At 41.6% G+C, this 17,313-nt stretch overlaps 1 protein-coding gene across 2 annotated transcripts in view; it reads right to left on the bottom strand.

The window, feature by feature from the left end:
* Positions 1-3,625: 3,625 nt before the first annotated feature.
* MED23 (mediator complex subunit 23) overlaps positions 3,626-17,313 on the bottom strand; it is a 44,339-nt gene continuing 30,651 nt past the window's right edge. For both annotated transcript variants that reach the window (XM_040057988.2, XM_040057989.2), the window contains 7 exons: positions 16,636-16,872; positions 15,357-15,522; positions 14,307-14,379; positions 12,898-13,112; positions 12,251-12,371; positions 5,574-5,705; positions 3,626-4,892 (listed from right to left, as the gene is read on the bottom strand). In XM_040057988.2, coding sequence (XP_039913922.1) covers positions 4,719-4,892; positions 5,574-5,705; positions 12,251-12,371; positions 12,898-13,112; positions 14,307-14,379; positions 15,357-15,522; positions 16,636-16,872 — 1,118 coding nt within the window. In that variant the 3' untranslated portion in view covers positions 3,626-4,718. The remainder of the gene's footprint in view (positions 4,893-5,573; positions 5,706-12,250; positions 12,372-12,897; positions 13,113-14,306; positions 14,380-15,356; positions 15,523-16,635; positions 16,873-17,313) is intronic.

Here is a 17,313-nt window from a genome sequence, read left to right as displayed (position 1 = left end):
GAAAGAACTATAGATCCTCTGCATTTGATGGCTGACAGGAACCAACAGCATTCCTCCCACCAGGATTCCCTCACACTTCAGGAGAAAAATACTAGAAAGTGCCCACTTACCATTGACACTACTCACTCCTATTGAATCCGACATCAGATGAACACTACCAAGTGGTCTCTGTGTGAAACATTAAAGAGGTGAAGGACGAGATCTGAACAGCAAGACAGGTCACAAGCAGCTTAGACAGAACAGATGTATGGGGAAGGGAAAGAAAAAGGAAAAAAAGAGAAGAAATCAAGAAAAAAAAGACCACCCTCACCCCCTCAAACAAAGACCCTTCTTTTAATTGAAATTATTATAAGAATGGATGGAGAAGCACAGTGGTATCTCTCTGATTATGGCTAACAGCAGGTGCACATGTAAATAAATAGAGGGTTTGGATGGGAACCTCTCCATGTTGGCTTTCTGGATCCTGAACCAGAAAAAGAATCCCTACTGTTCTTGTATTTGCTGAAGGAACAAAGGCACAGGGAAAGCCAAAAATATTCACCACTTTTCAGAGCTGCAGAGATAGTACCCCTGTTTGGTTCATCATCAGAAAAGGCTGCATGATTTCAAGAACAGCTGGCCTAGCCACAGGTATCCATTTATCTCCTAAAAAGCCTTTGTGCTAAAAATCAAACTCTAATATGTGCTTCTTATTTACTGTGGTTTTTGTTGTTGTTGTTGGGTTGGTTTTTTTGTGTTTTTTTGGTTTTTTGTTTTGATTTTTGTTTTTGTTTTGTTTGGCAATCAAGTACAAAATTCCATCATCAAATCTGGTAGCTGTTGCATGTAAAAAAACATTAATATGAGACAATTCTGAAAGACTAAAAATCTCTGTATTTCCTGGAAACATTTTGCAAATCCCATAGCTCTCTGGGAGCTTTTGAGGAAGATAAATAAAACGTATTTCAAACATCAAGAACAACACTGTAATGTGGCCTTTATGTTGTCAAATTTTGGATAAAAATACTGGTAGATCCAAGGAATATCTGAGTGTTCAGAACACTGCATTATACTCTGAGACAGTTGAAGACCAGATTATATTTTTTGAAGAAATCTCCCTCTGGTGGCTAAAAAGGGAATTCAAATTTTCCCTGACCTAATTTTTTTTTTTTTAGGTTTAGGAGTCTATTGAATTAGCCAGACCCATTTTAACAGACTTTCAAGTCCTACTTAATCAAAACTCTCTGTGAGAGTCAGATAGGATGGAGGAAGTCTGGTACTATTGTGTCTCTTCCATACTGGCTACCTGCAATCTGAAATACAAAACGAAAACTAAAAGTCAGACTTACAAACCAAACCTCAGACTTACATTACTCCTCACTACTTACTCTCAACCACTTTGAGTTCCAGCAGACTGACAAATTTTGACTGACATATTTTGAATTTTAAAACCCAGCCGTATGACAGCCATAATCAATAACAAACATATGTCTGAAATTACACTATCATTTTGTCTTGCTGTGCTAGCACTTTAGAAAGTGAATTTGGTTAGCCAGATTTTAAAGGGCAAGGTATTTAACTCAAAGCAAGTGTCAATAAAAATTGATTTTTAGACCAGTACTGCTGCTGAAAATGCAAATGTATATTGCAGAAGAGATACCTTATTCCAACCAGTGAAGGTTAATACCTTCAGAAACTTGGTGAGTTTTGCAGAGAAAGACTGTGCATGCTGGGTTCTCCTTTGCATTTTGCAACATACAGAAGATGCAAATCCCTAATCCTACTAGGTGAGCAAGGGTCCCAATTCATAGCACTTTTAGTGAGATACACAGCCTTTAAGCTCTGGACAAAAGTTCAAATCTAGTCCAGTATTGATGAAACCCAGGTTTTTCATTGATTTGCCAGTGCCAGTCCAGTTAAGGCAAATCCCACCCCCATAGTGCCAGTGTTCCAAAGTCAGCTTGACATAACAGCACGTGTGGCAGAGACACAGAGCACAATGAGGGAGATTTAAAGAACTTCAGCAGCTTTCAGGATTTGCTGCTGATGACAGTTACCCAACTTCCTCAGTACACCCTCTGAAATTCCTGTAACTGAAAACATGTGCTACTTTAAATGTTAAAAGGGGTGACATGTAAAGTACCAAAACTATTTCAATATGAAATAAGACAATTCAGAAAGATGCTCAGAGAAGAGCAGTTAGAACACAGAATAGCAACAGAACACACTCTACAGGCTTTTCTATTCATTTGCTGCAAAAAGTGTTTAGGAAGAGAAGTCTCACTGCCATCAAGTCTGCAAACCCACAACCAAAATTTTGCTTCTTGGGTCTGCCCAGAAAGCGTATGGGAAGGCCTGCAAAGAACAGTTCACTGGATTTTTGGAGACCAACTATTTGACCACTTTTTGTCTTCTTGTCAAAATGGAGCCACTGGCTACAGTGACTTGACTCTGGAATGGAATATGTGATGTTTAAAAACACAGAATCATAAAATTAAGGGGTGAAGGGACCTTTAAGATCATCAAGTCCAGCTTTCGACCAAGCACCTCTGTGTTTACCACTAAACCACATCCCCAACTCCCACATCCATGTGCTTCCAGTGATAGTGATTCCACTTCAGCAGGGTATTTCAGTGCATGAGCAACCCTCCAGTGAAGGTTTTCCTAATATCAACTCTCAAACTTGAAACTTCTCCTGGCACAACTTGACAGCCTTTCCTCTTGTCTTGCCACTTGTTACTTGGGAGAAGAGACCAAATCCCACCACAGCCTCCTTTCAGGCAGCTGTAGAGAGCCATGAGGCCTCTACAGCCCCTGAGCCTCCTCTTGTCCAAGTTAACAACCCCAGCTGCTCCCTCAGCTGCTCTTTGCAAGACTCCAGACCCTTCACAGCTCCATTGTTCTTCTCTGCTTCAGCAGCTCAATGTCTGCCTTGTAGCGAGGGGCCCACAACCAAACACAGGATTTGAGGTGTGGCCTCCCCAGGGCTGAGTAGTGCTGGCACTGTAGTATCCTGGTATCCTGCTGAATCCTGGGCAGGATACACTATTCCTGATCCAGGCCAGTATGCCACTGGCCTCCTTGACCATCTGGGCACAGCTGGCTCACATTCAGCTGCCATCACCAGTACCCCCAGGTCCTTTTCTGCAGAGCGGCTTTCCAGCCACTCTGCCCCCAGCCTGTATCACAGCAGGGGTTGTTGTGACCCGAGTGCAGGACGTGGCACTTGGCCTTCCTAAACCTCATACAGCTGGCTTCAGACAGCCTGTCCAGACCCCCCTGCAGAGCCTTCACGCCCTCCAGGAAAACATTCCTCCCTAAATTGGTGTAATCCGTGACCTGCCTCAGGGTGGCCTCAATCCTTTTGCCCAGATTACTGGTACAGACATTAAGCAGGACTGGCCCAAACACTGAGCCCTGGGGAATGCCACTTGTGACCGGCCACCAGGGTACAGCATAAATACGCAAATGTGGTTTTCTGTCAAACTGCAAATTCATTAAAGAGCACTCACAGTTGTCACTCAGATTACACTTGGCAGAATTTAGGATCAAAGTACAAGAACAACAAAAATCAGACTAAAGAACTTCCACCCACTGAGCCAGCAACTTCTTTCCGTAACGGTTAAATTTTTAGAGAGATATAAATCAGATCAGACCTGAGTTTATTAATCTGGACTCTATTTGTAACTTGTTAAAACTTTTTTTGATTTTGATTAATGCAAGCTGATAGAGAATTTGGGACATGGAATTATCCTTGCTATGGTCAATCCTTATTTTTAAGGTAACGAGTATGGAAAAGAAATAAATTTAACAATACTAATATGGACTTTAAAACTGTGGAGGTTTTTTTAATCAAAAAGATGAATATTTACAAAACATTGAGCCTTTCAATTCTGTTATCAAAACCTGCTGGACCCAGTACACATAAACCCTAAATCAGAATATTATACAAATCCAAAATATAGCAAGATCAGTAAAATTGATGTGATTGACTTAATAAAAACTACACCATTTCCCAAATAGGAAACATCAGCACAGCCTGAAGTGAATATGCAGACTTCCAATAGATTCACTGGAGGCAGCCTCCGGGGTGTAAATCAACAGTCTAGTAACTGACACTACATCAAACCCATTGAGGTGTGTTTAATGAAATCTGTACACACAAAACTTACAAATATTTTCAAAGGTTCCTTCTTGGTCTTTGGAAAGATGTCATCATTAACTCAATAAAATTTGTGCAATTTCTCTGTCTAGGAGCGTTTCTGTATAAGAGCTTAAACTGCCTGCCAAAGAAGGACAAAAAGGATTTAAATTCTTCCATGGGATGAAAAAATAGAAATTTTTAGTAAGGCAGAGCCCAAAATTTAAAAGGCTGTTTTACACAGAGTCCTTTCACATCACAAGCAGAAAAAAGGAAAAAATCCAGATAACTCAACCCAGGACAGGGAGCAGAATATGGTAAACTCTTCAGAAATCCATATATTTGCTTGCAGAGGATCTTTACGCAGTGCTTTCAGAGAAAAGGCAATATAACCCTTATCTAGTGTCTAGCATAAACAGCTAAGAAGACTGGCACGCAGAGCTAGGCAGCTTCATGATGCAAAAGAAAGCAAAGCAGAAGTCTGTACGTGGTTCTCTGTCCTTTTATACAGCATCCCAGATTTCAGATCAGATGCTGCTTCACTTTGCTCAGTAAGAGGAGGAAGCCTTCTTACCAAAGTCAGCCCAGCACTTCCATTTCACTGCGTTACTGGCAAAGCCACGTTGACGGGCACTTGGCTGGGCTGCTGTGCTGGGGACCCATTGCTGAGAGGCTGCTGTGAAACAGCAGCTGGCTCCATCTTGCTGATGTGTGTTATGAAGCGCAGCCGAAGTTTCAAAGCCGGCCTTAGATTACAAATTATCTTCTCTACCTGTTTTAAAAAAAAGAAAAAAGTACATTCAGTAAAAAACAGGAGTATTTTTACATGCCACTACTGCACACAAACATCACATTAGCACAACAGAAAATGGAACAAGATATAGTAAATAGAGGTATTTACATGAATATTTTATTTAAAATGCTAACTTTTGGACCTCTTCTGATAACCAGTTTTAAAAAAACCCTTCCTGTTGTAGGAGTTATGCACCAAAGCTTTGTAAAACAAGTCACGCAACTGACACTTTTAAAAGTGCATGCTGTTATAAAGCAGATTAAATTGAGTGAATGATTTTTCACTGAACATGAATGAAATCTTCCTTTTGTCACATGTCAAGTTACACTATTGAAATCAGAAATTAAGTAAAACTTTAAAGAAACAGATTTAAATGAATAAAAGATATGAAACAGCCAATAGCTTTATTTCTAGTGATAGCTCTTATAATAGTATTTAATGCACCCTGAAACTGTATCTTAAATTTCAGATTACATAAATTAATCTTGCAATCTGAGATACCTAATCTACTCCATCTGAAGCTTTTCCTGCACCGACTTCCTACTTTGTATATATAGACTAATCAACTGTTAAGCAAATTGTTGTACTGCTACCTACAAAAAACAGTTCACAAAATGGGAAGAAAGACAACTAAAGTATCAATATCTACTGTTTACTTACTTGGTCTTTCACGCTGTCACCTGTAAACATATATTTCATATGATACAAGAAATCACAAATGGGATCCATGTAGTTCAGGTGGGAGCTGTACCGGTCTGCATTCAGGAGCATTTCATAAAATGCCACTCCAATCTGTTTCCACGGACACAAAGAGCAGCCCAAATGAAAACAGGTTTTAAAATGCTTTAGATTAACAATATAATAAATATGTACTGCTTTTTAAGTAGCTCTGATTCCTAACTATTTACTTTCTTACAGGGATGAATGGACAGGTCTAAGTCATACCATTACGCTTCACTAAATGACTTCCAAGTTAAGCTCTTCTTTCTAGCAGGGTCTGTGATATCTGACATTTTTCAGCTCATCTGCCTGCTGGCAAGCTCCATCTCTTTTTTCCTTCTCGAACCTTATCCACACTGACATGAATGTAAGAAGCGGTTCATGTTCCTCCATCCTCACAATTCACCTCTTGATTACTCCCTTCCAAGCAGTAAGTCTGATGTATATTTTGAAAGTAGTCTGAGAGCATAGAAGGCATCTATTGCTTGATATTTCTGGGGGTTTCTTTCTTTTCTTGCTTAAAAAGAAATGTACTTCTAGGTGTTTTATTCAACAAGATTTCAGTTAACAGGGTAAGCTGAATACCAACTCAGCAATTCAGATCCTTGCAATTACTGTTTAATTTGTACAGATTTTAACTCTGAATATTTATTAATATTTATTAAAGACTTCTATCCTGTTGGAGTCCAGGGCATTCCTTTTGTTGCCCTGGAGGGTCAGGGACCTGGGCAGGGGGGTCTGGGACCCCAGCCCAGAGCCCAGAGCTCAGAGAGACACTGGATTTGATTTCAGTCCATGGGAGAGGCTTCTTGCACTGCAGGAAGCATTGCAGGCCACAAGAGTGTAAAAATAGTAGTTTAGTATATCACAGGGTGAAAAAACAGTGAGTTTGGGATTCTTGGCATTGAAGTGAATGGGGCAAGATGGAGAATTTAGGGCGTTGTCCCTTTCTTCTTCCTTCTTGTTCCCTCACTCCATTTCTGCAGTGACGTTGGCACAAAGTAGTTAGTGAGGATTGGGTCAGAGTAAAGATGACCTTTTTAGTAATAGTGATAGACATTGGTAATAAATAGTAAATAAAGAATACGTAGCAATTAGTATAAAAGATAAGGACAGCCCAGAGACGAGGGGAGTCACCAGATGTCCGAGCCGCGGCAAACATCTTTTGGACACTGAGAAAATTGTAAGATAAGAACTAATAAACGAAGCATGTAACCTTGAAGACTCCGTCTTTTCCTGCGTTTGGCACAGAGCTTTGCAGAGGGCCAGAACTCTAAGACCACCTGAAAGCCAGGGAATTTAAGCTCCTAAAAAGGAGCCCCCGACAAATGGCGTCCCTGGGTGGGCAGAAATTTCTGGCATCCCTGAGAGGGGACAGAAACAACAGGCACCCCAGATGGGACAGAAACAACTGGCACCTCAGATGGGACAGAAGCCACAGGCGTCTCTGGTCAGGCAGCCACAGGCGTCTCTGGATGCACGACATCTAGCATCCCTGAAGGAGAAAAATAAGACCTCTGCAGCAACATCAAAGCTCTCAGAAGATCAAAGCCAAACCAAGACAACTCCGGAGAAGAAACACCTATCTGGCCAAGAAGAAGAACAGCTCGTTTTCAATTCGTCCCAGACGACGGTTTTCCAAAGGGCCCTGGAACCCGTCACCCTGAGATCTGCGGGCAGTGATCAGGACACCCTGAGACGGAATGGACACAGCTGCAGCAAGCCTTTCGGCTTTGGTGAGACAGTGAGATTTAGAACACACACCATGGGGTCAAACATTTCACAAGAAAAGATTTCTAGACAGAAAAAAGACAGGATAGCTGCGAGGTTTGTAACCGCAGCGGGGAGAATTAAATTAGAAGTTATAACAGAAAATAGTAGCGAAAAGCAAGATAGCAGAGCTTTATCTGTGGGGCAGGGAGTGCCAGGAGACAGAGGAATGCTATCTTCAAGGTCAGTAGCTCCTCCGGGGTATGGAGGAGGGGGAAACTCTCATGCATTTCAAGATTCGTCAGAAAATTCGTCAAAAACCCCAAAATTAATTCCAGGAAAAGGGAAGCTTTTAATTCACCCAAAAGAACAGGGGAAATTGAACATGCTTTTGTTTCAGGCAGTTTCAGGGCAAACCGCACATCCTTCCCGGGAGGGCGGGGGGAGAAACCCACCGCGGAGTCCCTTTGCACACCCAAAGACACCGCGAGACATCATTTCGCCGTTCCTTTCCCTCTCCGTGGAGGGACGGAGCGCGGGGGGGGAAGGCGGGGCGGCCGAGGCGCCGGGGAAGCGGCGCGCACAGAAAGACGGTCCTAACCCATCTCGTCGGAGCGCGTCGGGGCGCGGGGAAGCGCGGACGGAGGACGCGTCGGGCGGGATAGAGGCGGACCGCGAGGGAGGTCAGTTTGCGCAGTGCGGGGGGTGTGAAACAGCGAGCAACGGAGCTGGAGCGGGGGGAGACCCGAGAACCGAGCAGGCGGCTTGGCGCACGCAGATGACAAAAGCTAGGGGAAACAGAGCTCAAAACACATTCGCGTCGCGAAGCGCCGGGAGAGGGCTGCCGAACACGGAAGTACAGAGTCGAGAACTACAAATCCCAGAAAGCCATGCGGCATGCTCAAACGCAGGCGTGGCAGGGGCAGGGAAAGGCCCAAGGCACAATTCTGTTCAGAGGGGGGCAGATTCAAATGACGAAAGGGACGGGACGAGTCCTGAGCATGAGAGGGGGCGGGATATCCCGCCGGAGACCGCCGGGCCGGATCAGGCAGGGGCGGAACGGGCAGAGACGGAGCTGGCAGGGACGGGGCGTGGCCGAGGCGGGGACAGCCTCGAAGGTACCACCCCCAGGCGGCTGATGTCGCGGGGCCAGACTCCGCCCACTTGCAGTTTCCATGTCCCTGGATCTCCTGCTTATGGAGACTCAGGGGCAGCTGCAGGGATGTTACGGATGGGGGCACATTCAAAAATATCTCAGATTTTACAGGTATTTCCAAGGAAAGAAGCTGCAGAAAAACTTGAGGATGCTCAGCAAATTCTGGTTCCTGTTCAGCGGGAGAAAGAGAAAGAGAAAGAAAAAGAAACAGGACCAAATGACGTGCAGCTTCCAAAACATCCTGGAGAGGATGAAGCAGCAGCAAAGCCACAAACAAAGGAGACAGTTTCAGAGGCAGACACCGCACAGGCTTCTGCCAAACCAGAATTCAGTCCAACAGAATGGACAGACATAAAGAAATGTTCAATGAGTGCAAAGGGCATGGATATGCCAGTGAATTATGGTACACAGAATGTAAACCCGAGATGGGAGAGTTTAGATTGTGAAGTTGTCAGGGATCTGATGAATCTTTTGAAAGGGGATTGTTTTGTAACATCATTGCCATTCTTTCTTGCAGTGTTGGGAGAAAAAATGCCGTTGTATGGGTTGATTTTTCAGTGGGATTCATCACAAAAAGACCCATTGTTGATTTTAGAGTGGAATTTTTTATCTTACAGGTTTCCGAAGATGATCCTCACAAGTCAGGAAATGATAGCTCAGATCATCATCAAAGCTAGGACCAGGCTGCAAACAATGGCAGGCAAAGATTTTACAACAATTTACCTGCCTTTGAAAAAAGATTATTTTGATTGGGCATTGCAGAAATCAGAGAACTTGCAGATTGCATTGTTAGATCACTCTGGTGTTTGTACTATTCATTTCCCAAGTCACAGATTGTTGAAGGCAAAAGTAAGTTTCAGGGAAAAGCCAAAGGATGACATCACAGGGGAATGGAAATCAGATATAAGAATAGTACAAGGGTCACCACAAATAGTGGAATTAGCAGGAGTGGTCAGAGCTTTTGAGCTGTTTCAGCAACCTTTTGGTTTGATCACAAACTCAGCTTGTGTAGCTGATGTGGTCGGGAGACTTGGAGATTCACTTTTGAGAGGGGTTGACAGTGAAAATTTGTATTCATATTTGCTGTGCATGAGGACATTGTTGCAAAACAGAAAACATAAATACTTTGTCTCTGACATGAGGGCACATTCATCCATCCTGGGATTTTTGGTGGAAGGCAATGCACATGCAGACAAATTGACCATGACAATTTCGAGGACTTTACCAAACATTTTTGAACAGGCAAAATTGAATCATGCATTCTTTCATCAGAATGCTCAAGCACTAATGGGAAGTTTTCACATTTCCAAAAGTCAGGCAGAGGAAATCATTAGTGCTTGCCCAGATTGTGAGCTTGTGCAGTCTTCTGCATTCATGGGAGCAGTCAATCCAAGAACGAAACTGAAGGAAAATCCTTCGGTTCTGATCAGAAACCCAGAAACAGGGCAAATTGAAAGGCCATTCAAATTAATAACTTGGGGCAAGGGATTTGCTTGTGTTTTCACAGCAGTTGGACTGGCAGCAAAGCACGTGAAATTGTACCGAGTCCAGAAAGCAGAGACAGACCCCAAGACTGGAGGAAGAGAAGTGGGCACGCAGACGGGAGCCGGTGTCAAGACGGCAGACATCCCTTCGTTCTACGTGCAAAAGAGACTTTGGGACTTGTTTTCTTTGGGGGCTTGGGTGGTGTTGCATTTTTAGGGATTCCCAGGGAAAAGAGGGCATTGGAAATGAAAGAACTATCCTTGTGCCTCATTCTCTCCTTGGCTGCCTTGAGCAATGCGGCAGTTTTGCCCATGGCTCAACCAAAAGAGAATGTTTGGGAAACTCTAGGCACTGCATCAGGTTTGGATACCTGATGCCTGACACACTCAAAGCCAGGGGAAACCTTTTTCAACATGTTTGGTGGAGTTGCCAGTGAGCAAATGGCCAATTCCAGAGAACATCCCTCCAGTGATTTCAAAGTCCATTGTAAATCCAGTGGACCAAGGGGATGTTTGGATGAAGTTCCTTCCTGTGGCTCCTTTTGAACCCCAGGAACTGGAAATTCTTGGGTCAGTCCAAATGCGATTCTGTGTGAAATTCGGCCTCTCCGGAGTGACAAAAAATAAAGCTACAGACGTCACTCCAAACCTCAATTTTTACAGAAATTTATCATCTTGGTGTAATTACACTAAGATGCTGAAGAAACCATCCAATCATGTTCCAGATCAGTTGCCGAGGGGAAACTTTTTCATTTGTGGGGACAAAATTTGGTCCACAATCTTGGCAAATGCCACAGGTGGTCCATGCAGCATTGGAATGCTTTCATTGCTAACACCCGACATGACATTGATGAGAAAACTAAAACATGGAGGGAAAAGATCGAGTTCAAATGTATGATCCAAGTTGTGGTGATGAGGTTCACACATGGAGCAAGGCTCAGAGAATTGCAGTTGCAATTTTTTCACCACAGGCAGCGTCAGGAGCAGCCTTGACACAATTGGATCACGTGGGTTGTTGGCTGAGCAAACATGCCTGAGCTGTCTCTCTTGCACTGAGTGACATGTTGTTATACATTGACAGTGTAAGACGAGCAAGTCTCCAAAACAGGGCAGCGATTGATGATCTTTTGCTGACCCATGGGCATGGGTGCGAGGAATTTGAGGGAATGTGCTGCATGAATTTGTCAGATCATTCCAAATCCATTCATGAGAACGTCAGGCAATTGCAGGAGAATGTGAACAAACTTGAAGAAGCAACTGAGCCATGGATGGATGGAGTTCTCAATTTGTTTAACCTTTCACCATTGTGGAAGGAAATTTTGAAGATAGTTATATATATTTTAGTAGGGCTTGTAATCCTTCTCATGATTTTGCCGTGTTTGTTTCCATGCATACGGCAAACCATGGACAGAATGGCCAAGGAGGTGTTCTTGGTTCAAACAGGAGGGGGAGATGTTGGAGTCCAGGGCATTCCTTTTGTTGCCCTGGAGGGTCAGGGACCTGGGCAGGGGGGTCTGGGACCCCAGCCCAGAGCCCAGAGCTCAGAGAGACACTGGATTTGATTTCAGTCCATGGGAGAGGCTTCTTGCACTGCAGGAAGCATTGCAGGCCACAAGAGTGTAAAAATAGTAGTTTAGTATATCACAGGGTGAAAAAACAGTGAGTTTGGGATTCTTGGCATTGAAGTGAATGGGGCAAGATGGAGAATTTAGGGCGTTGTCCCTTTCTTCTTCCTTCTTGTTCCCTCACTCCATTTCTGCAGTGACGTTGGCACAAAGTAGTTAGTGAGGATTGGGTCAGAGTAAAGATGACCTTTTTAGTAATAGTGATAGACATTGGTAATAAATAGTAAATAAAGAATACGTAGCAATTAGTATAAAAGATAAGGACAGCCCAGAGACGAGGGGAGTCACCAGATGTCCGAGCCGCGGCAAACATCTTTTGGACACTGAGAAAATTGTAAGATAAGAACTAATAAACGAAGCATGTAACCTTGAAGACTCCGTCTTTTCCTGCGTTTGGCACAGAGCTTTGCAGAGGGCCAGAACTCTAAGACCACCTGAATGCCAGGGAATTTAAGCTCCTAAAAAGGAGCCCCCGACAAATGGCGTCCCTGGGTGGGCAGAAATTTCTGGCATCCCTGAGAGGGGACAGAAACAACAGGCACCCCAGATGGGACAGAAACACTATCCCATTCTGATTCACAAGTTAATGGCAAAGGTAAGATAATCCATACAGTATAAAGCAAACCATGAGACAGACTTTACCTCTATCATGCACCGTGTCCTCTCCTGTTGGAACCGCTGCAGGAAAGGACCAACGAGGTGGTAAACGTAGAGCAACTGGAACTCTGTTTTCACAATGGGTATCAACGCTTCCGTGAGGAATCTGTAGTGTGCCAAGACATTCACTACATCAACTGTTTGGTAATTTGGGGTTATTTCTTTCACCTGTACTAAATGCTAGCCAAAACATCACAGTCTCTCTCACACATTTAGACCTTTATTTTAGAAAAAATAGTGTGCCTCTGGAAATATGAGCTATTCCAAATATTATTTCAGGGCAGCTCTAGAATTAAGAATAATATTTACTGTTTCAGCTGATGCTTTAGGAACATGCTACAGTCCATTCTTTAAGAAAAAAACAAATTAGTAAAAGCATAAAAGCCAATCTAGATTTTAAAAGGCTTATTAAAGGCAGTCACACCACACGACAGCCCTAAAGCCTACAGACAACCTAAGTAATTTCAATGGAAGAGGGAGCTGGAAAAAACCTTGTGATCCATCTGGCAAGTCTTGGAGCTCCCCCGGACATATTTATTCCCTGATGCAAGTACTACAGGTGGAGCTTTGTTATTTATATTATATGTGGAATTTAAAAGACAAATTACATTATCAAATATCATTACACCTACTTAGGAATGAGAGAAAGCTGTCCAATGCTGGAATGATGCCAGACTGCATGTGCCAAAGCCAAAGTGTAGCTACAACTCATCTCGGAGTAAGACTGGTGACATGCTGTGAAGTCAAACAGCTGGAATGGGTAACCAACCCACTCTGTCTCCGATGTCAAGCTGGGACTGTTGATGACATTCACAATGCAATCATGGAGAACAATCCAGTAGGGCTCCTGGGGAAAAAAAAAAAAAAAATCAAAACAACAGAACAAAGCCAAAAATTCAGAATTATAAAAGGAACGTCACCTAAGACAATGCTTCCTCAGCTCTTTCTACTATTATTGCATTTCCAAAATGTGCATATATAAATATATATGTGTACATATATATTAAACTGTTTTAAATGACATATGGTATATAAATGGTAGTTGATAATGACATCTGATGAAGATGAAAATTTAAGACACATGATACAGAAAGCATCCATGTTAGAGAGTATGGCACACTCAAGGCTGTGGTATTATCAAGACATAGCGCATGAATTATTTAATCACTTGATATAAAGGTCTCTAAAAGAAGCAAAGATAAGGCAAAAATCTGCCTTAGTGGAAGAGGTCTGAGAATTTTCTAGTCTTCTGAGTGCAAGCACAAACAGACCAAAAAACCAACACGGAAACAAGAAATAAAAAAAAGGTACAAAAGACAAGGAATATAGATGAAGATGCAAGGAGAGGGAACAGAAAGAATAAGAAGCATTATAAAAAATAATAAGGATTAAATTCATGTTGGCTTCCCTCCAAGAAGAGTAACTATTTTACTGGCGAAGAGAGATCACAAGGAAAGGACAGCTGTAACACATAAATAACACGCATGGCAAGATGGAAATTACTCAGGTAGTCTTTGTCAAGTACCTGGAGTCATGATATTCAAAAGATCAAAGTGATCTTCTGAATATCTTTGATCTTTTGAATATCGTATCTGTATCATATCTGATACACAAACTGCAGCACTGCAGACATCTCCTTCTGCAATCTTAGCTACATCTCATTTACATGGCTTAAGAACTACAGGATGTGAAAGCACAAGCATTAATCAAAAAATAACTGCATGAGAACCTTTACAGATCTTCCTATTACACAGTTCCAGTTCTCAATACTACACACATGGCATTTAATTATATATTTAAACAGGGATGATTTAATTCTTTCATCCTAGCCTCAAAACGTAAGAGAAAAACAAGACACCTGGTCAATTTTTCTATGCTGGAGGAGGAAATTTTTCTCTAACAGGCACACAACCTTGGGAATAGCTTGCTGTGGAATCTATAGATGTTGGCTGTAAGTGTTTACAACGTACTCAGGAAAGATGATAAAAATTCCACGGAAGAATAGTTTTTTTTTATTTTAAAATACAAAATATTGACTCACTGGTAAGGCTGTGATAATCAGTCCAATTGCATTCATCCAAGCTGTGATGTTCTCTCTTGGAACCAGGGGCTGACTAGAGACAAAGAAAAAGAAAACTAAAGCTCCAAAGTACCCAACTGCAACTCGTGCTTCTCATGCACCTAACAGACCACATGTACTTACACCAAGAATGTTTGTCAAGTTGAGAGAACCACAAAAACACACATAGGTATTCACAAGAGCCAAAAGATAATATAAATGCTATTGGGATGTTGTGTGCAAAATTTTATTTGGGCGTGTTTTGATTAGAAGCAGGTTTCCTTCAAAGGCTTCAGACTTTTTTCCTTAAGCTTTAGTGCCTAAGGGTTGTTTGTCCTTTTACTGACTCCTTGCCTCCATGTGCCCCAAACAGAGTTAACAATAATATATTACTAAGCTGAATGAGGCTATACCCAAGTAATTCCAGTTTGTCATTGCTCAGTGATGTCAACGGAATGGCTACAAGAATACCAGGTCCTGTCTCTCACTGCAGTTTATTTCAGTGGTTCCCAAGAAGCAGCTATGGGTCAAATTTAATGCATCGTGACAAAAGGTCAGCCTTGGCACACAAAATTTACTGCTTCAAAGTACCTTTGATCTACATGAGCATCAGGAAGATTGAGAGTCCTGCCAATGATTCCTGTCCCGTTCTTTGCACTCAAAAAAGCTGTGATATCAGCTGATGAGATGCCCTCCTCTCAGCATAGCTGAAAGAACAGACTTTCTCCAGGCTTTCTTGCTGAACCCAATGGGTAAGATCTCTGCCTGTGTGAGGTTTCACCTCAAACTCTCATGCCACATCAACCATTTCTGAAGCACACAATCCACTATACCACAGGAGTCTAACACATGATTTTTCCGCTTGATCCCTGTCACCTTGTTTGTTATCCAAAAATACTTTATATATAAAACATTACCTATATTCACTTAGGTTTTTTTTAAAAAATAAGAAAATAAATATCACAGACTACCTTACCAATCTCTAATTATGTATGATATACTGCAGAAAGCCATTTCAGAAAGCCAACATACCTCTTCAGCACAACATTCAGCAGAGCATTGCCCACCTCCTTCCCTGGAACAGCCAGAGCCATGAGCTCAACACAGGTAACGTGCAAAGCATGGGCAGCTGGGTTAGGAAACTCATTGAATCTCCAGTCACAATTTGGAAATGGACCAGGTGATTTGCCTGCCATAGGTGGCAATGGTTAAGGGAAAAATGCTGCCCCAACACAGACAAGTATAAGCAGCACAGTGATTAAAAATTGATGCATATACCACATACTAAACTGAACTGAAAATAATTGAAAACAAGTAGAACAACCACATTTCATTAAAAATAAAAGACATACAGAAGTATGAATACAAGATACTAAAGTACGAATACAAGATACTGATAATCATTGAAGGACTGAATGAATACACAGCTATAAATATAGTACACAAGGCCACGCAAAGGATAAACTTCCCTGATTAAGAGGTGGAAAAAACAATACCAATCATCTCATTCACTGTCTGCTTCCAAGAGGAGAAAATATAAATAAGAATTCTCTACTTGCATATTCAGAAACCATTAATTTGCCTCTCTGTAAGATCTTCTAGCAGACCTCTAGGGTGACAGTTTATACAAAAGGAGCACCTGGCTTAGTCTCTGAAAATATTCCAGTTTCCCAAACAAGAGTAACTTATTTGAAAAACATACAGAAAAGTTCTCTAGACTTAACATTTGCATAAAATCAGGGGTTTATATAATTTTAGTTTTCTTTGGAGACACCGAGTAGACTTCTTTCAAGTTACACATTTAAGAAAGTGAAGTTCAGGAGAAGGAATGAAAGTACTTGTAATGTCCTGAAAATTGGTCAACTCTTGTAAAGCTGCTCCAGAAAGAAGCCAAAGTCCAAGAAGATTTCTATTCTCTAATTTGCCAGCTATTCCCACATCTTAAATGTGGCCCTGCTCACAATCTTTTATACTCAGTAATACTAATAAATGGTATTAGAAAACAGTAATAGTAATCTCATTAAAAAAAAAATCTTTATACACTCACACATTGCATCAAGCTTATTCTTTTTGACAATCAAAATTCAATTCAGAAAGCATAAACATCAGTAACTGTATTTCTAAGTGAAGCTTAAACAGTGAAATATTTATACAGCTGTACTGTACTTCACTTTCACCATATCTTTGAAGATATTTACTAGGGCAGCACATCCCTGTTTAGAATAATAAAGAAATTGAACTTTGTATTTTGATGAAATGAAGCTGTAAGACATTGTCACAGCTTACTTAAAGCAAACTTTTAGAAGGATATTGTCTACTAGTCTTCCAATGAGCTTGCAATAGTAAGCATCATCAGGAACCCATGGATTCTCTTCTCGGGGATTCATGGCACATTTGAGGTAAGTATCACTCAGACACCAGCCTAGTGGACGATTATCTTTGAGAGAGCCAATTATGGCATGAACGAGTTTTCTCTTGAGGTTTGTGCGCTCTCTCAGATGCCCCTCATAATAATGAAGAGTGTTGTACAGGTAGGTCACTGGTCGGTCTGCCAAGGAGAAAGGCAAAACAAGAAAAGCCAGAAATAACTTCCAGCATCATTATTTATGGCAAATAAAACTAAAATCAAGAGCTCTGCAAGACTAAGTTCCATTTATTTAAAGACAGAACATAAGGAATTGATTCATTTTCTTTATTTCAATATACTGTACAAAACTGGTTTTCCTTTGTCTTGTACATACTTCTGTGTTAGTGCAGAACAAAAGAAGTGGAACAAAGAAGGTCAGTATTACTAACAGTTCACAACTTAATGGTAATATTAATATATCTGTAAGTAAACTGCCTAAATCATCTCTTCATATACAAGGTATGAGGTAAGAAGAATCCAGGTATGAAATCAGTAAAGAAAGTATTGTAAACACAGTAAAGAAAGAGTATTGTAAATTGTCTGAGCATAACCCAGCAATGACACCTATAAAAAGTTATTATA

This window comes from Hirundo rustica, chromosome 3, assembly GCF_015227805.2.
Source record: "Hirundo rustica isolate bHirRus1 chromosome 3, bHirRus1.pri.v3, whole genome shotgun sequence".
In the NCBI taxonomy this organism is placed as follows: Eukaryota; Metazoa; Chordata; class Aves; order Passeriformes; family Hirundinidae; genus Hirundo; species Hirundo rustica.
Note: the sequence above shows the minus strand (reverse complement) of the source record. Positions and strands in the feature narration are given on the sequence as shown.